At 37.3% G+C, this 27,576-nt stretch overlaps 1 protein-coding gene across 5 annotated transcripts in view; it reads right to left on the bottom strand.

Moving 5' to 3' along the window:
• Positions 1-27,576, bottom strand: part of ARHGEF7 (Rho guanine nucleotide exchange factor 7) — a 115,764-nt gene that overhangs the window by 7,831 nt on the left and 80,357 nt on the right. For 3 of the 5 annotated variants that reach the window (XM_053934829.1, XM_053934832.1, XM_053934830.1), the window contains 9 exons: positions 25,823-25,961; positions 24,879-24,938; positions 23,552-23,698; positions 21,634-21,720; positions 18,110-18,188; positions 16,616-16,755; positions 15,771-15,995; positions 14,651-14,744; positions 11,722-11,811 (listed from right to left, as the gene is read on the bottom strand). In XM_053934829.1, the coding sequence (XP_053790804.1) occupies positions 11,722-11,811; positions 14,651-14,744; positions 15,771-15,995; positions 16,616-16,755; positions 18,110-18,188; positions 21,634-21,720; positions 23,552-23,698; positions 24,879-24,938; positions 25,823-25,961 (1,061 nt within the window). Of the gene's footprint in view, positions 1-5,530; positions 6,881-8,365; positions 8,543-11,721; positions 11,812-14,650; positions 14,745-15,770; positions 15,996-16,615; positions 16,756-18,109; positions 18,189-21,633; positions 21,721-23,551; positions 23,699-24,878; positions 24,939-25,822; positions 25,962-27,576 lie in introns of those variants that run through there. The other 2 variants (XM_053934833.1, XM_053934831.1) reach the window with 2 other exon arrangements.

The following is a 27,576-nucleotide window of genomic DNA, read 5'->3' as shown; positions in this document are numbered from 1 at the left end:
GTAATGAGCTTTCATTAACCAGGAATTTCTCAAGTCTCATGCATTTCAAACGGATAACTTGGTACTACAGAGCACATGCCTGTCCAGAGAAATTGGACTACAGAGCACATGCCTGTCCAGTTGCTGAACAGCTGCTTTGTGCTAGCAGTGCTTTTCTTTTATGGATCATGGTAAAATACAAAATATAAACAAATAAATAAAAATGTTTAATAAATCACACTCATTACAAAATACTAACTTCCCAGACAGCTGCAGTCTTGAGTTCTGAACAGTGAGCTCGTAAGGATCCTATCTTAGCTGTACATGTTTAGCTATTTAAATTATTTTAGCAAACAACAACAAATGTCTTTAATGCAGAAAAAAGCTTCCTTAAGCTTACAGTAAAGATCTAATGTATGAGTATGTGATTGTCAAAATTATAAAGACTAAAGAGAACAGCAGATTTGAGAAAGAATCTTGTCCTCGAAAGCGGTAAGTTCTTCTTACGGAGCGAAGAAATCTTTTAAGGGTTAATACACTTCCACTTATTTTCCAGGAGGAACAACCTATAAAACAAACACATCCAAATTCTGTAGGGAGCTCGAGGACACTTCCCTGTTTGTGCTGTCAGTCTCTGTAAAAAGCTCTCTTATGTTTATTTCAGTTAATTGCTTACTGCTCTGTTTTATTAGCCTTGCAGCTAACATAGAACTGAATTAAATGCTGTACTAGGAATTAGTTGGCAGCAGCTGCTACCAGATCACTGCATTTTGGGTCTCTGTAGTGATGTGGAGCACACCTCAGCCCAGCACAGGCCAAGGGAGACACTGACCAAGGGGAGAAAACTGCCACACATTTCTCACTCATGACACCCTCCACCCAAATGGAGCACACGTTTTTCCCTTTGTGTACAAAGCATTCCCTTTGTGTGAGCAGCATCCAACTGTCAGCCTGGGCAGGGTAACACGGGTCTTGTAAAGCACAAATAGCATGGAGCAGACAGCCTGAGAACAAATGTCCCAGCTGTTCAGTTATACACACACATGCATGTGAAGCAGACATCTACAGCAGCACATCCTGATGAAAGTACAGTAGAGCACAGCACACAACACTGCACAGACACACGAGGCACTTCAACATTATACACACAAGGAGACCTGACGCTACACAAACACACACAATGGAACACTGCTGCTGTGAACGTTGACCTTCCTGTGCCACAGGACAGTAATTACTGTGGAACACAAGTTCCACTCTTGCCTTCACTGCTCCAATACCCCTGGTCATACAAACCCTTATTTGTATGTCAGAATTCTTGCTGCTCTTTGGTTCGTACTTATGTAAAACCCCCCACACTTTCTCTCCTTGATCGTGGTTTGGGTTTTGTGATCTTTGGAGGGTTTTTCTTTATTGTAGATTTTTTTTCCTAAACCCCACAAGCACATGCTGAGTATCAAAGGTACAAACACTCAGTACATCTATCCTGCCACAAAGGATCCGGCCATCAAATGAGTACATGCACAGTAACATCAGACATGAGGTGTCAAGTTCTAGAGGCAAAAGAAAGCTATTTCAAAATCCTGCTTTTCTGCACCATTTATGCCAGCAGCTCTCCTTTTTTTTTAAGGTGCTTTTTTTTTTTTTTCAATTACACATCTGGAAGTAAATTCAAGCAGAGGCATCACTGGCACTCAGCAATATCCCCCAAATTCCACCTTGTGCCTTCATCAAGCTCTTTAGGCCTACCCCCTGTGCAAACATTTCCCTCTGCAAAAGCTACAGCTTTAGGACATGAAGAAAGAGTTGTGTTACAATACAGTGGGCACTTCCCACTGAATTAATACTGAAAGACTGTGCAGTCTAGGAACTTCATACAGCTCAGATAATCCTAAACACCTTTGAGACATACTCCACATTTTCATGAAATAGGGTGGAAGAATCAAGTTACTTTAGTTTGCCATATCTGCTATTCCTCAATCCTAACTGTCCAAGTTTCACACTAAATTTTATTACAAGACACTACTCCAAGTCAAAAAGGTCAAATGACTATATTTAAATTGACCTCAAACAACTGCCCAAATCACCTTGAGGCAACATAACCACAAGTACTAGTCAGTTAGTTTGTAGGGGTTTTTCATGTGGGGATTTGTTGGTTTTTTTTGGTTTAGTTTGGGTTTGGGGGTTTGTTTGGTTGGTTTTGTTGTGGTTTTTTTTTTTCTTTTTTTGTATGTTTTTTTTTTTTTTCTCTTAAAGATGGACACCCCACACCCCATGCTACACAAAACAGGGTTTCATTCAGTTTGGCGTTTTTTTTGGAAGGGGTGGGTATTGAGGGAAGTAAGGTAGATGGGAAGAGAAAATATGTTTGACAAACCCAAACAATTACTTCAAGATTAGCAAATAAATATTAAGGCCAAATAAGTTGCCATCACTTCTCAATAGGGAACTCTTAAAATGAGGGTTTTAGAAGAATGACCCCACTGTTTAGAAGTCTGTTGAGTAATTAAGGCAAACAACTGACCACTACAATAAGATTCAATTAAGTTTCCATCAATTAAATTCCATGAAAAAAATAAAGGTATCTATTCAATATCAATACCCCTCAGTCTTAGAGTGGAGAACAAAGAATTACAATGCTTTTTGACAAAATCATACCCTAAATTATAGGTTTAGCAAATTAAGCCTCCAGAGTAAAGCCAGTAACAACACAGCCCACCTGACATTCAGAGCACTATAGGCCTTACAATGCCCCCTACATAATGTGGTAGAACACCTGACATACAAGAATAGGCTTGTGAGGAACAGCCCCCTGCTTTTGGTTTTCAGTGTCTGATTCCCTTTCCAGCTAAATCAATCAGTCTAGAACAAGCAAGCAGTTCTGAGTATTTCTAGAAATAAGGAAAGCTGGAACTTGTTTGGGTATTTACATGGTTGAAAGACTTCATAACAAAAGTTCACTTTATACCTGCCTAAAACAGGTAGAGTGTCACTCCTAGCCCTGGAGTATGGTCTTAACACCAAACAAGGAAGAGACTACAGCAGAGACTGAATCTCACTGAGGTTCTCACTGATGTCTGTTTGCAATCCTAACTCAAAACCTCAGCCTTTCATTCACTCTTCCCCAAAAGGAGCATGACATATTACAAAATGGTTGACACAGAGTCAATCCCCCTGCCATGGGCAGAGACACCTTCCCCTAGACCAGGCTGCTCAAAGACCCATCCAAACAGACCTTGAGCACTCCCAGGGATGGGGCATTCACAATTTCTCTATAATAGCACCATGCTATTTTTATTGGCACCATCCTGGCTCCTGACAGAAGCCAGGCTTCAGAAAGAGCTGTACTGGTAAACAGCCTAGCCCTTTGTTTTGAATCCTTTAGCAGACAAATATGAAGGCAGTTAAGAAGTTTTGCAGAAGGGAAGAAAGAAAAGGGGGATGAAATTGAGAAACCTTTCCACTTTAACTGGACATTAAATCTCTGCCTATGTCCAAAGACCTTGTCTGTCCAGGAACCATTTAAGCCAAGAGTAAAATGGAGGTGGGTATTCCTATTATCCACTTAAAGTAGCTAATTTCAGGGCATCAGTTAAAAGACAGCTCTCCCCAGTCAACCAAGAACAGCTTCCTCCAGCAGGCAAAAGGGAGAAGGCTCATAGTCACAGAAGACTATGAGTGTCCCAATTTAAGGTATGGAAGTCAGATGTGTGGGGATGGTGGTAATTTCAAGAAGTGCACAGCATTATCTGAGGCCATGAGCAAAGACTCTGTTGCACAGTTTTTAAGTATTGCTGTTTTCTTCACTTCTTCAAACCTTTACTGCGATTAGGAGAGGTAAGGAGGGGAACAAGGTAGGGATAAAGGGCAAAAGTTTGAAACAGTACTTGTAAACATACAATTCTGTTTTCCACCAACTTTACAAGCTAAGAAGCTCCCAGAAATTAAATTTACTTGAGTTTCAATGACAGGAGTGTGACTTGCCACTGAAAAGCAAGTGTGTGTATACACAACTGTTTAGATCCACCATTAACCACTGGCATGTCCAGATATGTACATTTCCTGGTGAAGTAAATGTTAGACAAAAAATAAAAAACTTGTCATTTAAAATATTTAGTGTATCACTGCATTTGTTATATTAAATATGTTAAAGCAGATGAGCAGACCTGCCAAATTGACCTTCTCTTTCTTAATAATTTTTTCTTAAGGTCCTAATACATAGAATTCTAAAAATGCTGCTCCCAGACTCTGTACGTGTTGGGATTTAAAAACTGGAAAAATCTGTGCTACAGATCTGTCAAAATCAAAAGTGTATCCTTAACTATCTTTGTAAAGAAAACACAAATCAGAAGCCAAATATCAACTAAACTTTAGTTCACTGTATAAGATACACCATTGCTTGCAAATTCTTGGGAATAGAAAAAAAAAAGGTTTGGGCATGAAGTTTTGTCTTTTTTAACTAATAGAGAATCACAAACAGGAATAAAACCCCACATGACCCAGATGACTGATTTAGGCAGTTTACAGCAATATACTTAGATGAGTAAAATGGAAACAATTAAAGTGGACCAAAATATAACTTCATATGTAAGTGTTAGTCATGTAAGAACAGAATGAATAGTTTGAGCAGACAGATACATCATCTGAAGACATGGGAGATTTCTAAGACAACATTTGTAAAGAGCCACTCCATTAAACTGCCTGTATTTCGCTAACCAATACAAAAACTTCCAAGCACATGGCTGCAGGACTAGAGCTGCTACAATCATAGCAAAACAAAGTTATGACCTTTTAATAGAGAGGTGTGATAATTAAATTTATTCTGATGTAAACATTTTAGCGTATATATTATCCTACTAATTTGTTTAAATTCACTCATATGTAGCATCTTTTAAGTAGAAACACTAAAGATAACTCTTGCTTTTAAAAGAAAAATGTTGTAATATTAAATCATGAAAACACATAGGGTTTATTCACCCTTAGCATATTCATAAAATATCTTAGTATATTCATAAAATTTCTTTCTGGCAATAGGACCTGCAGAAGTAGGTTTTAGATTGTTCCAATAATTCAGCTCATTTCTACTGAGACTACACCAACAAAAAAAACCTCAAAAAAACCCAGCAACAAACAAAAAAAAACCCCACAAAAAAAACCCCACACCAAAATATCAAAACAAACAAACAAAAAAACCCAAAACAAACAAAAAAACAACAACAAAAAAAAAAAAAAAAGAGGAAAATAAAAATCAATTTAACAGGAGAGGAAGGTGACAGAAACACAATCTATAGATGGCAATGTCTCTGAAATTTTTACAAAAAAGAGGATATAGCAGAATACATACTTCCCATTACATTGAATATCCTGTAGATGTCAACTACATTAAACAAAGATTACACACTTATGTTAAAAAAGGTCTTTCATGTCAGCATTTGATTGCTCTGGGAAGAAGGGAGGAAGAGAAAGGAGGCATAGGAAGAGAAAGGAGGATGTGTTAAGTTACAAGTTCTGCTGTCCTTTCCCCCTGTGTAATAATTAAATATTAAAGTCACAGTCTAGCAAATGCAAAATTTATTTCAACTGTACATAACAGATGTCCTTTTCATATAAAACAAAACACTTAATTGATATATGCAACCACAAACAATATGCATACTGTACAGTACAATGAAACATTCAGATATACATCCATTTTGCATTTTCCAAAGGCAGTCACCTACTAAAGATGGCTTCTCCCATTCACAAATGAAGTGCACAATATATATTACTCTTTCTATGTTTTACGTCACTATATACACAGTACTGTGTTTTGGCAAGATTACGCAAAACACCCAATCAATATTGGTTGGCTTTAGCTTATGGTAAGTACTAATTTATATGGAAACACTGCATAAGCCATGAGAAGAGGGCCTGACAATGGCTTGAACCTACCTTCCAATTCAGGTTCTCCATCCTTCCAGTGTATTTGTAACTGTACACATACAATTTACAGAATTGCATAAACATAAGGTACTGTTATTACCATGACTAAAGTTCCACAAAAATAGAAACACTGAACCTTTGGACTGAATACCATCATTTCCACATTTGTCCTTTTTTTGTTTCAAGCATTTTGCATCAATACTCCTGATCAGTTCACAATAGTTTACAGCCTGTAACATTGAAGATGTAGAATGTTTTAAATGTGCTGTGATGTTAATATGAGAATACACAATATGAGAGATCTTAATTATGATACTACCTAATGACATAAATGCTACAATAATTAAAGGTGGTAAACTGTCAAAGCTTTGGTGCTTAAAAAGTCAAAATCTTCAGATCTGGATAACAAATCTTTCTGTGAGATAAGGAAAGTTCAAGTGCAACAACTGTATTACAAACTCATATTTACACTATATAACATGAAACAGACATAAAGGAATTACCATTTATCCAGTGCAGAAAACATTATTCAACTAGAACACCACATCATAAGAAACAGGGCAAAAAACAATCCATACTTTCAATATATGTTAAAAAAACAAAACAAAAAAAAAACTGACTGAAAAGAAGGAGGGAGTGAAGTGGGTTACAAATGTGCTGTGAAATGATATGGAGCACATATACTTATTTCTCTAAGCAAGACTCCTCCATTTGCAAAAGGTTCAACATACACAAGCTCCTGGTCACTACATTAATATATGACCAGCAGTAAAATGTACCCCTGAAAACCCTCCTTGGTAAGCACTACTGCTTTTGTTAGTCACATAATAGAAGGCCAACAACAGTGAGAGAGGATAAAGCAGGGGGTCAAACAAGACTGAATGTAAACTGAAGACACGAACTGCCTTGAAACATCTTCTCCACAATGACCACCTTCTGGAATCGTGCACGTCTAGCAATTACAACCTTCTGATCATGTAACCTGCAGAAAGGTATTGATTACCTTTTAAACAGTGTGATCAAGTTCCCAGGCTGCAGTTAAATTTCATCACAATTACTCTGAACTTGTTCACAGAGTAGTATCTGAACTCTGGATAACATGCTTACGTGAAAAGTGATAAGGGTGTTGCACTTGGGAACCCTGGCAAAACTGAGAACTGTTTCTGTCCTCCTATCACTTTCACCATACTTTTCCCTAATGCTTACCAAGATTTGGAAAACATGCCAGTTTTGTTTTGATGCCAATTACTTTAGCAACAAGACAGAACACACACAGTTCACCCCAGCAGTGCCCCAGGTGCAGGTTTGAGACCTTCAGCTGTGCACAGCATGTCACAGTTCTCTGAAAAAGCCAACATGACTGTAAGTGAAGAGCTGCTGCTGAAAACAAACCTGCTTATGAGAGAAGTTACAAGACACAATAAAATCTGTCACAGACATGCTCCAAACAGTACAACCCAAAAGCCAAGCATTCTATTATTCAGAACTTCAAACAAGCCAACTTGATCACAGTTGTACCTAGAGTTTCAGATGCTGAACACTGGAGCCTCCATCAGGGGAATCATTTTCCTCTTGTCTTTTCAAGAAGAATGGTCAATTGAGAGTTGACAGTTGTGTATTTTAACAGGCAAGAAAACATCTAAACCCTGCTTTCTGCCACACTACTGCACACAGTAAAGTGACAGTATGACCACAGGTAACATGAGAGTACCAAAACACTGCATGTAATGAGCATGGACTGCCAGGTTTTCATGACAATTGCTGGACTGGGGTGGGGAAAGAGCAGCAAGGTCCTTCATATAAACGTTTTAAGCAATGAGCAAAAGGCAGCAGTATAAAACCAGAAATTTTTATGGATTTGCAAATGCTCTTCCAAACAAATAGGCCAGATATGTGAATATCTGAATGATTTTACAGCTCTTGTACTGCTTATTTTTAAGCTGCATTTCACTTACTCTACCAGCTATGTATTTTGTTAATAATATGTAGGAAATCCAACCACTACCACTAAGGTATTTCCATATAGCTGGCACTCAGCTCTCAAACCATTATGGCTTCAGTACAAAGTATAAAAATGTGCTTATCCAAAATTAAAAAAAAAAAAAAAAGAAAATAAAGGACCTGTTACTACACTGACCAAGTCAAAAGAAAAAAAAAAAGACCATTCAGAGCTACAAATTAACATCTGTCAGTTAAAAAAACCCTCAAGAAGTATCATCCTTAACAGGATATACACTTTTTAGAATGACTTATTTGTACGTGTACTGAATTGACAATAGAGCCTTCCACCAGGTATAACTGAAGTTTCAGGAGCTCCCTCAGAAGTTGTTAAAATATCACATTAAAGAGACAAGGAACAGCAAGAAAACATCTAAGAAAAGCAGGCTGTGATACAACAAGCATTTGTTAAGAAAAAGCTCAGAAGTGCATTAGTTCTGGTGAGAGATATATGAGCAACAGCTCTTACGAGATGTAGACCCCATTCTGTAACTATGGGCTGTCCATATACTGTCATAGTCAGAGTCTTCTGAGAGGTCTGAAGGCTCCAAACGAGAAAGACTACTGCGACGACCCAAGGAGTCTAGACTTGATTGGTCATCATCAGCCAAGACGTGATTATGCATCAGGTCAGTGCCTTGCCATGCTAAGGATGTATAGGTGAAATGAAATGGTGGATGTGGATAGGCAGAGGTGGGATGAGGAGGAGAACGTAAGGAATAGCCACAACCAAACACATGAAATAAAAGCAAAAAGGTGATGGGAAGAGAAGGAAAAGAGAAAATATTGTTAAAAAGGCACCAAAGTTGGGTTTTGCTTTTTTTCTTTTTTTTTTTTTTTCAAATTTGTTTGGGGTTTAGGTATAAATTACACTCAGCACATAATGTTTGAATGGTTACAATACAATTTTGAAGTGGTTTTTAAGTTTCTAGGCAGTCTCAGTTGAGAATTTTGAGTAACAAAATATTGTTTAAAAGTAGAATTTTTTGAAGAGGAAGTCAAGTTCTTTTGAAATACAGTCAGTTCTGGTCTGGGGAGGATTTGACTGGGCACAGAGCAGAAAACAAACACAGTAAGCCAGCATGATCCAGCACCAATGTGAAAAGCAACAGCCCCTTCCCCATCACATATCTGTACCTCATCCTTTCCCTCCCTTGCAATGACACAGTCTTTTGTACAGCTGCTTCATGAGCCAGGTCAGGAAACAGCTTCAGATGAAAAAATCATTTGGAGACTTAGTTTTTTCAAGCGGGTAATTTTCCCACCAGCTCACAACACAGCCAACAGAAGTGCTTGTGTCACCACTGTGAAGAGGAAAATGAAGGGGGGAAAAGGAAAAGCAAAGGTTCTCATGCAGAGCAGGGCTGCTGATTACTAAATCAGCAGCAACATCTTGCACCCATTGAAGGAGACTGTCAAAGTACATTTTTTTTCTGTGCCCATACCCCTCGTTATTTGTTAAACCATGTGGCAAATTAACTCAGAAAAATATGGACAAGAGCCTAACAGTTACACAGCCTAGCCCATTGTGACCCCTCACACACCTCTTCCTACACATCTGAGTCCACCCCCCCCAGCTAAATACTTTCAGATCTCTAGGGTCATTGGTCAAACATAGTAAGGACAGTTTTTTTAATTTTTCAAGGGCTGACAATATCCAAGGATTGAAGCCATGTAAGTGGCCATGTTATGAGCCACCATACACATGATATTGCAGAGAATTTTAAGTCTTCATTTGAAGCAGAAATGCAAAATAAGCTCAGTGCTCAAAAAGCATAAGAAAGTCAGACTCTGCTCTTTCATTTCCATCTACCTACACAAATTAAATCCCATTTTTCCCACCCAAACAACTGATAAAAAGCTGCTCTGCTACCTCTAATACCACACCTTACCAGTTTTGCACTCTGCTGTACTGACACTGCCAAAAGCAGCAGATTAAGGTGCAGTAGGGGAATTGCCCAGTGAGTGCTGTGAGGGACAGGCAGAATATTAACTGGGAGATAAGAATGGAGTATGTAAAAAACCAGCATACTTCACAGATGGCAGGCAACTCTCATTCTATTATTCTACACTGACTACTGCTCCAACAGAAGCAATTCCAGCTTTATTGGTTCTTTTCCCATTTCCAGTTCCAGTTTACAAATGGACCTTCTGAAACCTAGCCTTAGGTGACAACACTATGCATTCCAAACAAAGCAGCTGTGTACCTAATCAATAAAAAATTGTTTCTTGCTGCAATTAAGAGCAAATAAAAGCTGCTGACTTCTGATGTATGCAATGATACCCACAGCACTATGTATATTTCTTAAATATACATAGGATAAATAGGCAAGCAAAAAAAATCATATCCACTTCATATCTGCACGCACACACTGCTGTGCAAGTGCAAATGTTTTCCCAACCATTTCTTGTCACGTTATCCTTGGAAATAACAGACCACAGTTGAGGTGTTTAAATGTCAATCATCTCATTTGATTTTGTTTGGAACAACAGTATATCTTCAGAACTTTGAACTCATTCATTCCCTTTATCCAATTAAGCACACTACTTTAATGACTGTAGGACTACAAAAAGATTAGCATTAATAAAAAAATAGTAGTAGTAGCTGATTTCATTATCTTGGAAATACACAGTTCATTAAGACAGAAAAATTAAAATTAAGACATTTTTTGTTACTTGAGAAGTTTTTACAGTCTAATATAACTGCCATATTCCCATAGTAAGTTACATAGGAATACAAAGTAGCTGTGTTTTTTTCAAGGCGGCAATAGCAAATAAGTATGTATTAGGAAAGTTCAAGAACTAAGTCTGCAATTGTGTTTTAAGACTTCAACTGACAGCACGAAGTGCTTTTGCTTGGAAGCAAAATGGGCCTAGAGCACTGTAGGCAACAGTAGGAGTGATTAATATTGCAGAATTTAAATAGCTTTAGTGGACAAGAAGTTATGATGTCCAGTCTTCTAGTTCCAGCAAAACCAGCCAAGTACTTCAAATTCATTATACTGTGTTCCAAGGATCTCCAAATTAAATTTGTATTCAACAGTGCAAAAAGGAACAAACGTAACAGCATTTTCTCCTTCCTTGTGTAAATGGAACACATGCTGGTGGACTCCCCTGCTTTGAGCAATGTTTTACTTACAATACAGAGGAACTCCACATGGCAACCTTGATTTGGATTAAATGAAGTAGGACCCCAGAGGCACGTTACAGGTTTTCAATATGCTAGGTATTGATCTGAGAAACTAAAAATGGCTTTAGGCAACACACATCTGAGAACAATTTCTCCTGAAATTATGAGACGGGATTAAAATTTGTAATTAATACTAAAAACAAGTAGTGGCAATAAAATTAAAGAAATTTTTAAAGGTCTAGGTTACTTTTCTATGGACAAAGTCTTTGTTGAACAGAACACAACAAAAATAGAGTCCTCCAAAATTACAATGACTTCTTCATTCCTCCTCCTACTTACCAGCTTCTTGAAATTTATCCAAAAGCATACTGATTAGCTGTTATATTCAGTTCAGACACCTCTTATTCATTGTTAAAGCTTTAGTACAATTTTAAACCATGACAACCAGTTACACTTGGGTTTTTGTTGTTTTGGATTGTTTCAAAATACTGAAAATTACAGTCTCTAACCATGGTCCTTGGCATCCAATACATAAACACCTGGCATTGATGTTAAACCAGAAACAGGTTATTATTATTTGCAGGTCCAGCTTGCTATTTGCAAAGGGCTGAGGATATACAGTACTCGCTTTTGCAAAGTATCTTATTTGTATTTTAGTTAGAAAGTACTGAAATGGGTAGAAATGGCTAACTTACTTGAATTTAATGTTTGACGTGTTTTGGCACTTGTGCAATATGCTTCTATGACTTTAAGAATTTGAGCATCTTCTTCTAAAGCAGCTGTACCTAGAATCAACGGGAAAAACAGAATTTTAAACATGGGCATGTTTCTTAATAGAGAAAAGCCTTTATGAATCAGTACAGTTTGGTTGAGTCCAAAGTTCAGCCTAATCAACCCTTCAAAATTATTTTAATCATACTATTTTAAAAATCAAACTTCAATGAACAAAAGTAACAGTTTAAAAAGACAAATACTATTTTGAAATGCTTAGAAATAATTCAATTCCAAGTAACCACCCACACATTCAAGATATTTTCTGAGCATCTGATGTTGTACAGAATGTGTTTTGAAGTGTGAGGACTCTCATTCTAAAGCAGTCATTTTACTGAAAAACCCCTAAATACTCAAGTTATTATATAAAACACACAATTCAGTATGCATACTATTCCATTATTTAATCAAAGAAATCAAGAAACAGAATACCAATTCACAGAAAACATCTTGAAAACTTTTTTGCATTTGTGTGTGTATATATATACATGCATTTGTATATATATATATACAAAATCAAATCTACCCCTTTCAACAGCACTGAAACAGCACTTTCAACATTGAAAATAGAACTCAGGATTAACAGCATAACTTCAGTCCATCGTGCAGAAGGGAAGATGCCACTGTCATGTACACATATCTGTGAAAAGTGACTACCCTAAACTACTCAGACTTCAACACAGAAAGAGCACTACTGAACAAATTTAACTATTCAAGCTTAACATGGCAACATTTTCCAAAAGGTAAAGCTCCACAGCAAATCTCATTGGGTGACTCAGTAAAACTAGTGTCAAATTGTTCACTCACAATAGAGTGTACCTCTACCTCTACCATTATTAGTTTCGATTAAAGCAGAAGTCTATGTGCAAGGAAAGACAATTTGTTGTTTTAAAAGCATTTTTCCTCCTTTCACCTATGAAATAGCTAGGTTTGAAAATGTCCTGCTACATGAATCTGAGCAGCCTTCAATATCAAAATGCAGTTGGTATTCTCTGCCAGCCAAGGCATCCTGTTGGGTTTTGCGATTTATTATCACCACAACAAAGCCGGCTTTCCAAACATATGTTGGGACAAATGCTAGCTACTGCAGAAATTATCTTGACCCAATATAATTTTCCTACAGCTTAAGAGATACAGAAACTCCAAAATATGGGTTATCCCTCTTTCAAGGCAGGAAAAATAATTGGATTTTTTAGTTAGAATGCAGCACCATATAATTACAGTAGCAGGGCAAATACTACTTCCTGAAATAGCATTTTGAGGACAGTCAGTTGAAACATCTCACTTGTTTTGTCTGTTGAAATGCTAATTTGACACAGCAGTTCTCAAAACATAGCCCATAAATCCTCTGGATTCCTGAGAAGGGAAGTAACAAAACCCAGACCTCTCTATCAATATGCTTTAAGTTCGATAGAAGTGGGAAACTTTTATAGCTCCACAAAAAAAAAAAAAAGAGAAAGTTGAAGGAACGCTAACAGAAGCTTCTAATTACTGATTAAGGAAGATGAATCTGTAAGAAACACTCTTTGACTAAAAGCTACCAAAAAATATGTTTCAATAAAAGTTATCGAATCGGGAGTAGAACAATGTATTTGCAAGCTACAGACTCCTTCCTTCCCCCAAGTAAAAACCCTTAACTCCTCCCACTGTGTTCTTTAACAGTTGTTAAACCTGCAAGTTGGCAGCTTCATCATCATCATTACAATTACTGAATCTCCATTCTCCAACATCTGAAATGATACTGTATTACACTGTTTTCATTTTTCCTAAACAAATGCCTTGCTGTAAGGGTAAAACATCTTGAACTACAACATCCACCTGCACATCCATCAACAGAGAATCATTCTACTCACTACCTTAACCTTTGCCACATGAAATTCACAGAACATTCAGAAGAACTAACACCTCAGACAAACCAAGAGCACCCTGAGGAAAAGCTTTTTCTCTCCAACTCTATATAAACCTGTGAGAGACAACTGCCACAATAACACACTTCATGCACTGAACACTCATGGCACAGAGTATCTTAAAAAGCCCATGAGCAAAGGACAGACACAGAGAAGCAAAAGCTATAGCAAAAATCTGTCCAATAAAACACCCTGTCTTTTATTGATACAAGTAATGAGATTATTCATTCACACACATTTCTAAGGAAAAATTACAGCAACACTGACAAGTAAGTGAATACTGTGCTTGTTTGATTAACATTAACGCTCCCTCCACTTCAAATTATCCCAACATCCAGATTTTGACCTCTCTTTTTGCGTACATTCTCTCAGATCAGTGTTTTTCTTCAGACTTCAGGCAGCCTAAATATCGGCAATTTATTTAGATACAGACATGAGCAAATGACTTTATTTACAAGAGATAAGAGAAGACTGTTGGATCCTAGAAGGATTGTGGAAGCAACTAGTCTTCAAATCAGCAGCAATAACCAGCTTTCCAGCACCCAAGACAACAGAAGCTCCTACTAAGACCAAGTAAAGAACACAGCTACAAAGTATCCTGCAGGAGTGGTTCAGTATCTTCACCTTGTTTACAGTACTAAAAGACAGGTTTACCTCACTGAACTTCACCTGGCTCTCTAGTGAACCTCTCTTCCTTCTGTAACAAACAGAAGTAGGCACTTCACAAGCAGACATCCACTGTAGCAATCAGTAAAGCTCTACAAATGCCACCACAGCATAAGGTGACTGTAACAAATCATCCTCTGGAGATATCTACCCCTCTGCCCTGACATTAGAGTGGAAACCAGGTAACTTGCTTACACTGTACACCTAACTCATACAGAATTTAAACTGATGTTAATTCCACCCTTTGTATTATGCAGATATTTGTTCAAGTCTCTCTTACTTTTTCTCAGTGCAAACTCTTCATCCGATGGCTTCCGCTCTGGCTTGCGTTTGGGAAGCAGCTTTTTCATGGTTTTAGGGCTTTTACTGAGATCCTGTATGGGAAAAATAAAAAGTAGTGCTTCTAGACAGCATTTCAAGAATTTAACTTCTAAGATGCATACAGGAATTACTAACTAAAAACCTTTTAACAGCACCAAAATTCAGTTTACTAATATTTTTGCCATGTTCAATTCACTTGAATTGGCTGATTTCCTCTATACCCTTCCTCCAACTACACACACAGCCAAGTATTTTATCTGTTCTATTAAGAGAAATGTGCATAAAACCTGCTGCAAAGGCATTCAGCTGCTTGGGATCTAGAGTGAAGAGAAGAGGCAGGAATACATTAACAGGTCTTTTTCCTGAACAGTTGAAGAGACAACCCATTTCACTTGTCTAGTGGGAAACAAGTAAAAAAGGACCTAACAAGGAAGCTTGGCAGGTACAATAGCTTTCAAAGCCAAAATTTGTGAAAGTTTAGGTCTGCTTTTACAGAGGTCTATAGGAAATAAAACCAAAAACCAACACAACAAACAAATACCACAAAGAAACAACAAATTCAGTAGCATTTCTGCTTAAAATGTGATCATAGTAATTTACAGGAACAATACTAAGTTTCAGGTACAAAAGGAAGATGCTGCTCTGCCTTTTACCTTAAAGATACAGTACATCTTCTGTGAAAATACAGAACAAGAAAATAAAAAGGTGATTGAGCAGGACCTACCAAAGTTGATCAAGATAGGTTTTGGACATTATTGTATGCTAAACACTACAAAGATTATTGAAATTTTAATACTCTGGAGAATTTAGTGGCCTACACATGAAAGCATAAAAGGATTTCAAGTTAAATTACAAAATAAGCATATATTACAGCCAAAGTGATACAGCCAAACAGAAGAATCTCTTACATAAGTTTCAATACAAATCTTGCACTGCAGATCAACTCTCACTTTTTCCCTGTTGTTTACAAGAGTTACAAAATTAAAGGAAAGTCACATACAAAGAGCCACCACAAAAAATTTACAACTTCCTACTGAAGGGCTGCCACACTGTCTTGTTTCTTGGCTGCTGCACCTCACCTCTTTGTAGCAAAGAGCTGCTGAAGGCCGTAGCGGAGGTGCGGGCCGCAGGCAGCTCAGGCTCCAAGGCTTGGGCGTTTTGGGAGGCTCCAGCGGTCCCCAGTTTATTGTGGTATGTGGAGTCCCATGATGTGAGGGATGAGGGAGAGTGTGGTAGGCAGGAGTCAGTGGTATTGGCTTGCTGTCTGAATGCTTGCTGGAGGGAGTCACTGGGTGGGAAGGAAGCTGTCAAACATGATGTGAAAGGAAAGAAGGCATATTACCATAATGGAGACAGTGTCATCAAGGACTGGTGAAATAATCCCACTTGCTATAGCATTTCTGTTTATTACAGCTGGCCTTCAAAAAAATTTACACTAAATTATTTTTTGGAAAAAAGGAGCTTAAATTTTTTTATTGTCTACCACATACAAACTAAAGATAGAACAGCCTTGCTCCCACTTCTCTCACTACTAAGGGTGGAGCTAAATTTAGAACCATTCATATCCAACAATTCAAATGCAGAACCCAAAAGAAATTACTGTTTCTCCACAGCCTGTCAAGTACATCACCAATTACAACCTACTGTTCTAAGTATACTTAAAAAATAGTGATGCATGCACTTGGTCAAAACAGAAAAAGTAATGATAATGAACTTTTTTTCACCCCATTTAACTGTTACACTGTTTTAAGCATTTTATTCTTTGTTCACACAATTAAAAACAGAATTATCTTTTTACCTATTAAACTACAGTGACAAAATTCAGGTTTTGTTACTAATGGCTAAAAAAAAAAAAAGCCTTTCCATGGTGTTATAATTGCCAGAATACCTAATTAGAACCTAATTCTGCTCATTCATTTCTTACCGTGTGAGATGGCACAGAGTGAGGTTTAATGGTGGGATTCCCAACAGTTGTGACTTTGGTTTGCTTCTGCAGGTGATCCACCCATTCATGCAAATCTTGTTGGTTGTTACAAGATACTAATATCCTTTCAATCATATTTCCTAGGTGATAGAAACCAGAAAGACATAGGAAATGAAAAAATAACAGGTTAGTTGATCTGACATGATTAAAAAGACAGTCATTTCCTAAAATATTGACAGGAAAAAGCAAAAATTTAAGTCATATTTTCAGTACAACACCATCCCAATTTCCAGGTTGTAACACACATGGCCTCCATGTATTTATTCTTAGTCTAGCACAGGAGTACTACTTTTTTCGCCCTAGCTCTAATTAAGCACAACCCTAAATGACAAGAGTAGGAGACAGGCTCATCTACCAGCCTTATGCTTCTCCATCCTCCCCAGCAAGGCCAGAACATAGCCCAAAATGTCATTCTTGAGTCTGTACACTACAACACAGGAAAAGTTATAAAATAAGAGTTCACCAGTCTTCTCTCAAAAGAAGGCATAAAATTAAAGCTAAGGCAAAAGTCACTTGGGAATGTAATCTCAACCAAAGATAACTTTCACTTCTGCACCATAAATAAACATTTAACACCATTTAACCCATCACATTCCCCTTGAGGTAAGCTTCATAGCTATTACTGCAAAAATGCATTTTTTTCCTCAATATAAACATTTTTTTTCCCCTGAGACTCATAGCATTGATATCATACTTGAGACAGTCAAAATTAGTTTCTTTAAATGTAACCTGCTTGGATGAAGAACTGATCCAGGAAATTAATGAGGATCCAAAACTCCACTATGGGGACCCTGCACTGTCCTTTAAATTGTCTCAGGATGTACATTATGAAATGAATGACTAAACAGATAGAAATTACCTATAAGCACAATGGCAACAGTCATTGACATCAGAGATGCTAAAGAAGCATCTTGTTTTCTCAGAAAGAGGTGGAAAACTTCTAGAAGAAAACTCTTGCTCAAAGCTCTTCCAGAGTCTCTCAAATTCCTATTCTTTCAGTAAATAGTATACTTGGAACTGCTTCATCACAAAAGGCCTTCTCCAAGGCTACTGCTTCCATTCATTAAAATACAGAAATTCCAGGACAAATCCCATGCAAAGAGCTCCTTAACTGCTTAAGAGAAGCAGTAAAAGAAAAACCTTCAAGTGAGGCTCTGGGTAGCTGTGTTACAAAATCTGTATAACCACAGGATGGCTGAGGCTGTAAGGGACCTCTGTAGGTCACACTCCCCAGTGCTCCAGCACAGACACCTGGAGCTGGTTGCCTGGGATCATGGCCAGGACTGTGCAAGGACAGTCATCTCCCCAGGCACCCTGTGCCAGTGCTTGGTCACCCTCCCCATAAAGTTTTTTCCTCTGTTCAGAATGAGCATTTGATGTTTGAAACAGTGTATCCTGGAATAACTAATAAATAAAAATACTAATGGGCAATACCTGATATTTCAAATGCATTTTTATGGTTTTCACTGTCTTCTAGCTTTGTAATAGTCATTCCTGTCATAGGCAGTTTTCCCTTAAAAAGAAAAAAGATGGTAACATCAACATTAAATACAAAATACATAAAAGCATTGCCAATTAAAGAAAATACTAACTTTAAGCTCTGAAAAAAGACATTCACAGTAAATTGACACATAAACCCAGTGGGTTTAAAACATTCAAAAATCCATACAAACATGTCACAATGGGAGTTTTTCATGTGTCCAACTTCTGCAAATGACATCTGTGATGTCAGTAAGTCTAGCTGATACCTATTCAGGCTACAAAATCCATACAAATACAATAGTGATCATTCCTCAGTCTTGGGTTCTTGAAACTGAGACCTTCAGGATCATATTACATGACTGGAGGCAACAGTGACTCTTCTTTAACCACATTTGTTTGCAAACTGCTTTATTAGCTCCCAGAATAAGGTCTGTAGAACAAGTAAATTTATAAGGGAGTATTTCACTAAATAAATGCATCAATTATTTACTAATGAATATTAGATTTATTTCTCTAATAAAACTTCTACTAAATTCCCTCACGGAAATACTTTGAGGGGAAAAAAAAAAAGAAATTAACGCCTTCAAATTTTTAAGTTTTCTTCACAAGAACATACTAATTTTGCAGGAAATCCCATTTTAAACCCAGTCAAGCAGGAAAAAATGTCAGGATAACTTTTTGACCCTTTAGAAACACAGAAGAATAAATAAAATTGAGTATTTGTGGGATGAAAGGTTTTATTGAAAATGAAACTTCAAGAAAAGTTCTTTAAGACATCCTGTATTCTCCTGCACAGAAACACTATTCAGCAAATACTGGCAAAAGCACAAATACTATGTACTGTGGAATTTTGGCTCCAACAGAGCAAAAAGAATAAAAACAAACTTTATGTTTTCCTCTTTCCTAAAGACAGCAGAATGGACAAAGGTTTCTTAGTTGCTTAAAAGGGAAAAATCACTTGGTATTCTGTAGGCACAGCATGCTCACGCCCAAGATACCAAAGAGAAAGGAGGAGTTCTCTTGTGGCAGCTTCCCCACTGAAGGAAACATGGTGGCCATGTGCACTACATAATGAAGCTAAAATTTGCTCTTTTCCCTTTTTCCCTATGTTTGCTGGTTCATGAATAACACAGCATAAAACCACAACAGGAGAGATGTGTAAGAACTGCTGACACAGGTGGGGAGGCAATATAGGGGTACACTGGAGACAGAGATCACCTGAACCACATGGCAAGAAAAAGAACAAAGTCAGCAAAACAGAAAGCTGAAGTGAACTTGTGAATAATTTATATTTCCCTTCTTTTAACAAACAATCATGTAGCCCTCCTAAGAAGTGTGGTCCTTGCTCCTTGTGACTTCAGCTTACCCCTGCTAGAAGTTCTTCCCATTAGCTCCTGTGGTAGATATCAACATTATCAACCAGAAAATCTGAAGCCTGAAAACCAGTGGGCTATTCAGAAATGCAGGGAAGGTCTTATGTAGGATGATGCCTCCAATGGCATAATCTCCCAGAGAATGACTGGGAGAACTGCATCATCTTCTGCCCATATCCATCCCAGTTCTGAGATGTGAACCTCAGAAAAAAGTTCCAGGAGGCCCACATTATGCACTCTAGACATGGGCTCTGGTCAACTGTCTCAGACACAGTGATGAAATAATTTCACCTTGCTGTGAACATGTAGTCAATAAAATCTGGGACATTCTCAGTGCTGGGACTATCACACATGAGGTTGTGAGAAAATTAAGAGTTTTGCTTTCAAGGGGTGGTTGGATAGTGAACACCAAGAAAGGGCTTGGCCATTCTGAGCAGAAACTGAAGACAAATCACAGAAAATGGCTTATTTATTTACTGAACAATGATGTACATCTAGGGGATAAAGTGAGTGGGAAGAAGAAATGCAAGTGATAGGAGAGAAAAAATAAAGCTTTTTAAACAGACTGTTTAATTTCATGCTGCTTGTTAACATACTAAATTTCCAGTCAGCTGCCTTGTAATCAGTACAGAAGAAGCTATCCTCACCAGAAATTCTGACTGTGCCACTTGGAACACAGAACTGACCTGTCTTTTCTACTATCTTCTTCCATTAACACTGGGATAATTTGAAGTGTCACAAAGTTAACAAACTTGACTGTCCACTTGAACCACCTAATGCAGCAGCATTTCAGACAAATCCATCTACAATTGTGGCAGGTAAGGTACGAACCCAAACACAAATTTTGGAATTTAATTGCTCTTAATTAAAAAAAAAAAAAGTCACATTTTTGTGACTGTGGTTGATCACATAGGAACACTGAATGACCAACCTTCAGCATTCCTTTGAAGCAGGCAAATCACTGCTCAGGAGAAAGGAATGAGCTGTTCAAGTGTCTATTTTACAGAAGCATTTCTAGTAGGTGAAATCTCTGTCTCCTTTTAGAACTTCGTTGCAGCTTTTCCCTGTCTTTTGGTATTTTACTGTGATGCCCCAAACCCACATGGCATTACTTGGAACATTTACAAGAGTTTGGAAGTCATGGATTGCACATTTGCCTCTCTCAGGAGTCTTTGAAACTATATATACCCAAGATGCAAGTGCTTTTGTGAAACACAGCCTAGAGCTACAGGTGAGCCAAGACAAATGGCACCCCTGCACTCCAGCAGTTGTTCCACCTCTGGAACAGGCCTGTGGGACAACAGCTGCAAGTACTCAGCTAGGAAACTTGAGAGACAGCTCAAAGACTCTGTCTACCAGCTGTGAGTAGAGGATATTTGAAGTGAAATACCTGGTGCTAAGTTCCCTAGGGCCACCTTGTATGCATTCCAGGTGGTGCTACTCCGGGGAGCCCGAGGCTGGGGCCAGTGACCGAATGTCACTCCATGTACTTGATCTTTTCCCATAGTTAGAGCATATCAAGTGTACATTTGGAGCATGCCTTCCACTTCAACTTCATCCAGATGGAATCTAGTCTGTGAGCCCCAAAACAACAACTACTTTGTGACTCAGTGCTCATTAAACAGAAAAAACTAAAAGATGCCTTTTTCAAGTGTGCCACTGATTCCAAGATAAAACACTAATGTGGATGCATCTAAACAAACTAATGGTAACAGCCTAATTCACACTAATGAAAGCTTAAGGGGGCTGTGCAATTTTGTTAAGTCTCAAGCAGCAGTCAAAGAGCACTAACAAACCTATGCAGCAACACTGGTTTCCCACACAGATCTAAAAAGCTACCAATATTTCCTGTCATCAGCCACTACTAACAAGGTAAAAAACCCGATGTCTCCTTGGTGATAGTCACAGCTACAAGGAAAATCAAACCCTGGGCTTCTAGGCCAGAATTTCATAAGACAGATGACCACTTCTTATTGCAGATATTACCTTTTATCTTTATAAGTGCAAAAGTTTAATATTCCTTCCAAATTTCCTATGAAATATCATTTGGAAAGAACACAACCCCCAACACATTTTTACACATATGTAAATGTATTACTTTACCTGATAGATAAACCCACTCATTCTTGGGCTGGCAGACAACATTAGCAAAATGTTGGGGAAGAGAAGAAGATATCTTTCATTCTTTTCCTTGTTAAAAGAAGAAAATGAAAAAGTAAATACACTATCACAAGTCCCTTCTCCCATTTTTCTATTACTAAAAGCTATCAGCATTTTAGCTGGATGATTACTCCACAAATATTTGCTCAGTGCAAAACTATTTCTCCATTGTATTTAGGGGGAAAAAAAAGAAAATTAAAAAAAAAAGGAAAGAAGACAGAATTACTTATTTTCTATTTGAAAAATGCTACTAACATGTGCCTATACATTTTCCAGAAGATTACAGCCTTGTGTTTGAAAACAGGAATTTTATAGTCTGGGTGAAATACTGACCTTACTTAATATGATAACAACTGTGTGGCCAATTTCAGTAAAACCAAAATTACATACTGGATCTATTTCTTCCTATAATTTAGATGGATACTGTTACAGTCATATCAAGACTGTGGTCTCTCAAATTGGAGATCAGATTTTTAAACACTGGATTATGCCCAGAAGTAGAAAAGGCAAAGGAATAATTAGTATAGTCACAACAAAAGCACTCATTACTTTGTTCTGGTTTTAATTTTCTGGTTTCATGTATGGTTTCATCCATTGTGGTTTTGTTTTGGGGTATTTTAAGGAAGGAGGATAAGTTTACTCTAAATTTACTGCTATAGACAACAAAAAGGAGAAGCATTAAAGTGTAATATTTGAATGACAACATAAGTATATCAACTGACAAAGCCACCGTCCTAATTTCAAGCATCTTTTCAAAATTACACTTCTTTAGCAGGTTTTAATGTTTTTAGGTAAACATTTGCAAATGTTTATATCATTTTTAGAAAGACAAAACCAAACCCAGTTGCTGTTGCACAAATGAAGCTGTCCTGTGTCTTGCCAAAAAGCTGCAATGCTAAACAGAATCTTCTACAAGTCCATTACATTTGACATTTTACCTCATAATGAGAGTGGGGGATGGTGATTGGTTTTGCTGGCTTCAAAAAGAGACATGACTGCAGAAGATGCACTATCAGCTCTACTGAATCTTATTTATTTACTTTAACACCTAACATAATATCAGAGAAAAATATCAAGTGACTAACTTCTAAATATTCAATTGCATAAACACTTTATGGACCTCTTTGTTCTAAGGGAGGAAATGGACTGAATGAGGTTGCAATTCAAAAGTCCTCATCAGATTCAAAGCCTCATTGATTTTTCAGGAGAACAACAAGCAAGAAAAACATGTCAGTAACCTGTATAACATTGCCTTTCTGTTGGCACTTGCTTTTCAGATTATTTTAACATTAGTTCTGGTAGGACAAGTTTTTCTTTACGTTTTGCTTCTTTGGTTAGGAAAAAAGAAATCACCCCACTTTGTCACTTGTAACTTTCTAATGTATCTTCTTGTTCTATTTCTCAAAGAGCATTTGGTACTCAAGCTTGTAGTTCAAAATTTACTACTTGAGCAATGTGCCCATAACAGCCAAAAAAGAGTTTGTCTCAGACACCTTACAACATAAAACTTTAAACCTTTTTTTATTTAAAACACATTGTAATAACTGCTATGCACAATGATCCTGTAATATAACAACACACAGAAAATCTTGTTCAATTATGCCCTCTGAAAAAAGCCCTGCAAAAACCATCTTAGAATATTTATAACTACTGTTGTAATTTTTCAGTAAATTTTACAGAAGAGACCATCCATCTTCAATGAATTTTATTTCAGGTTTTGTAAAACATGCCTTAAATCAACACAAAGACTTTAGCTTAGATTACCATCTCTGAAGCATTCTCTTTCTTTCTGTTGTATAATGATTATAATAAATTTTATTCAAAATTGGAGGAGTGACAGTGAAGATGAGAAGGACATTACCTCACTTCCAGCACACTGAATCATGACTTGGGACATGTAAATCACATTGCCAAGTGTTTTGATGTCCTCTCCCTCCCAGCAACGAATAGCTTCTGTCAGTATTTGCAGTTCAAGTTCTTTCCGTTTCCGTACTTCTTGACATTGTGCCTAACAAACATAGGGAAAAACATCATCTCTAGAATCTCTACCAATTTGGAATGGTTTAAGGGTAGAAATACCACTACAGTTGTATTTACTGCTGCTGTGCTTGTAATGCACAGAAGACAGCACCTTACTTGAAGTATTTTCATTTAGATGACTGCTACCAATATTTTTTATAAACTAGTTTTACTAAATTAAATATTACGGCTTTTCAATACATTGACTTCAATTACCATTCCAAACTCAGTTATAGCTCTGTTACTCAATTTTCTCCTTCCTTTAAACTTCAAATTTTGGATGACTATCCAAAAATGGACATGCTCAGCAGCCAAGATTAACACAGCTGTCAGATATCTATACAACAAAGCATATTCTTTCAGTAAGAAGACACATGCCACCTCTGCAAACCTGAGTGTTTATAACCTTGTGTTCCTACTTTTATTAAGTAACTCCAACCTGTTCTACTCTTGCTTTTTGAATTTTTCTCAACAGAATTTTTTCCTCTTGCTTTTATAGCACCCAACAGGATGTAATCCACAAACCTCTTCTGAACACTGATAACACTAAATTTCTGATTTAAAAAATAAAAAATGCCAGGTTATCATCAGTATACATTTCTAAAAGGAAGCAGAACACATTAAGTTTCTTGTAACCGAGACTGCATTAATCATTGCTTGTTGCAGTTGAGGCATACTTTTTCTTTTTTTTTTTTGTAAAGACAGTAGCAGACAGCTTATCTGTTCAAATTAGGCTTCCTGATCCAATTATTAAGTTTTGCATCTTCTGAACTTCACTAGCACTTTTCTCTTCAACCTCTCTTAAATCCAATGCCATTCCCTGAGAAGGAATGCACATAGAAAAAAATCAGAACATGTACTCATTTGTTGTAAAGAAGCCTTCAGGACACTAGCCATGCAAGCACTAGTAGAAAGGGAGATGAGTATGATGAGAGGGCAGACAAAGAGGTGCAGAATACTTTGCACAACTCTCATACCAATAGTCTACTTACTACAACTCCCCAGCAAATTACCATCTTTAGCTCTGCCTACATCCAGCATTGATTTCCAGGCTTTTAAAAATTTATTACACATTCATGAAAAAGCTTCACTTTTTTAAGCAATAGAGGAAGGTGTAATTAGAAAGCATTCTACTTAAAATATATAATGTATTCTTTTATCACTCTTACAGAAAGATTTTTGAAGGCAGTCATGGATTTTTGAATATCTGGACGATCCGGATGATAATCCTAAAAAAATGGAGAAAACATACATAAAAGGTTCAGTTCTAGAAAAATTAATTTTAAAAACTGTTAGAGGCTTAACTAAAACCAAACAAACAATTTTGTAAAATTGAAGTTGTAGACTGATCTAGTCTCTTCATGGCCTCCTTATATTAAACACTGGTGGGTTTGGCTTGTAGTAAAACTGCAGTTACTTAGCACAATCCTAGTTACACTTAAAATAGAGCTGAGGAAGTTTTACAAGACCTAGTGGATAAGAGATTTTGAATTCCCAAGAGGAAAGTATTAACAGAGTTTTGTTTAGCAGGTTAGCTTTGTCACAAAGGTGATTTCCTAGAGACTATCTAGCACGTTCTGCTGTCACTGGCTGACAAACCAATCTGTGTGACAAGACCTACACACTTTCTATTTCTCTCTTTTTTTCCCACTCCAAACATGTAACTTATAAAATGCAAAGGTTTGAGTAGGTCCTCAAACACCTTCTTGTCCTGCAAAGATCACTTTTGGACAGTGCTCACTAGAAGCAGAGGGACTATTTTGCCAATGTGCTCAGCATACTGAGGTGAAAAGCAGCACTCACTCTGCAAGATAAAGTGGCCTCAAATAGTGTGCAGTAGACACATTCAATGTCAAGTCAACTAAAGACCCTGGTAATCATCATTCTAGGGATGATGATTAGCTTCTCTGAATAGTTTTAGTTTAAATGTTTATCTTTTACAGGAAGTTTTACTGCACTGACTTTTACATAAACCACTGCAGCCTGTAGTTTTGAAGGCTGACCGAAGAGCAAACAAATGCAATTTTGGGTCCCATCATGTTTGACATGTACCTTTAAAATAATTGTTGTCAAATCATCATTAAGCTGGAACATAAATGCTGATAAGATATACCTCCATGTGCCTTTCAAGTTCTTTGAGTAACGTGGGGTATTTATCCAGACGCATAAAAGGTTTGCTGAGGCCCGTGGTCAGTACAAGGATCCCAGGGCTGTTTGCACCTTTCATCTCCATGAATTCTCCTAGTTCCTCACTGTGTACACAAGATATTTAAACAAATTAAGATTAAATTATCAAAACAAATAAATTACATTGGATTCATGATTCAATCTTTCACCTGCAATGAAGTATGCCAATAAAACAGGCATATGAATAAAAAATTTATTCAAGTATAACTTAAGTGCTGTGACCGGTTTTAAACAAAATACAGAACAAAGCCATGTGCAGATTTGGGACCCAACCAGGGAAAACCATACATAGGAACAAATCCACTGTTCTAGATAACCAGTGCTCAAAGACAATTCCTAAATGTTGCACCATTCAAGCAACAATTACAGAATAAAGCTGTATTTTATTACTCAGATCTTTATTCTAGTAAAATGACATACGACCTTAGAGGTAGTTTACACAAGTAATACACAAACAAGAGTCAAATGCTTCATATACAATTTAAAAATAGGTATTTTCATGGTGTCAGGCACTAATAAGAAGACAGAACATTTCAGAAGGTTTTTTTTCTCTGGCACTTACATGTTTAATGACCTCATCTCACATCCAAGGTGTTAATGCAAAAAAATTACCAACATTCATACAAATGGTAGAAATAATCACCGTGCAGTCTATTCTCTAATGAGCTAGGGTTTCATTAAGTGTGGACTTATACAACACACTTCTTTTCACAGCAAAGCCACTGTAAGAAATCCATTCTTTCCATGTATCATGAATTGCTACTTCCCCTCTCCAGATATTTTTTGGTTATTTGAATAATGCAGAACTGGCCCAGACCCTCAACTTTTACAGCAACTCAGTTGAAACACCAGATCTGAGAATTTCAACTCCCTTTGCTATCAAGGAAACAAAGTAGCAACATCTTCTGCTTACAATGCAGAGATTTTAGAGGACTATGGTGGAGGAGGACTAGTTTTTCAAGAGTTTAAATCACCAAGAACAAAATGAGCCCTCTCCATTCAGAATGGAAGATACGGCAGCATCTGGGCTGATTGCCAGACTTCATAAAATACAAGTTGCAAAAGAACACAGAATTCTAAAGGCAAAAATCTATGTAAAAAAATACAGGAAGTCATTTATTAAAAATGTAACATCTTACTGCATTCAAGACACACAAACACACACACCTTCCCATTGCAGAACAAGTGGCACTGATTATTCATATCATTTGTCCAAATAGATGATGACAACAGAACAAGAACACAAACATGGTGCTTAGGGGCGTGGTTTAGTGGTGGACTTGGAAGTGCTGGGTTAACAGTTGGATTCTATCTTAAAAGTCCTTTTCAACCTAAATGATTCCACAGTTCTGTGAGCTGTGACGTTCCTATCCCAATGTAAGTGCTCTACCCACAATCCCACCTGGATCATTCACCTCCCAGATAGCAAAGTTTCCCCTAGTTCACAGAAAAGAAGATACTTTTCCATACAGTTTACTCCAAGTTTACTTGTCTTCGGATTAGTTAATTGGAATTTGCTTAAGCTACACCTAGCTTATGTATGGCCATCACTGTTTCTGAATCGTCAGGTCCATCATCATTTCACATCACCTCTTTCAAGAGCTTTCTGTCCCCATTCTAAGGAGGCCCAGGTTCTCCTCAGTGTATGTATTTGTGCCATTTCAACTGCATTTAACTACA

Source organism: Vidua chalybeata, chromosome 2 (assembly GCF_026979565.1).
Source record: "Vidua chalybeata isolate OUT-0048 chromosome 2, bVidCha1 merged haplotype, whole genome shotgun sequence".
Lineage (NCBI taxonomy): Eukaryota > Metazoa > Chordata > Aves > Passeriformes > Viduidae > Vidua > Vidua chalybeata.
This window is presented reverse-complemented; position numbering and strand designations above follow the sequence as displayed.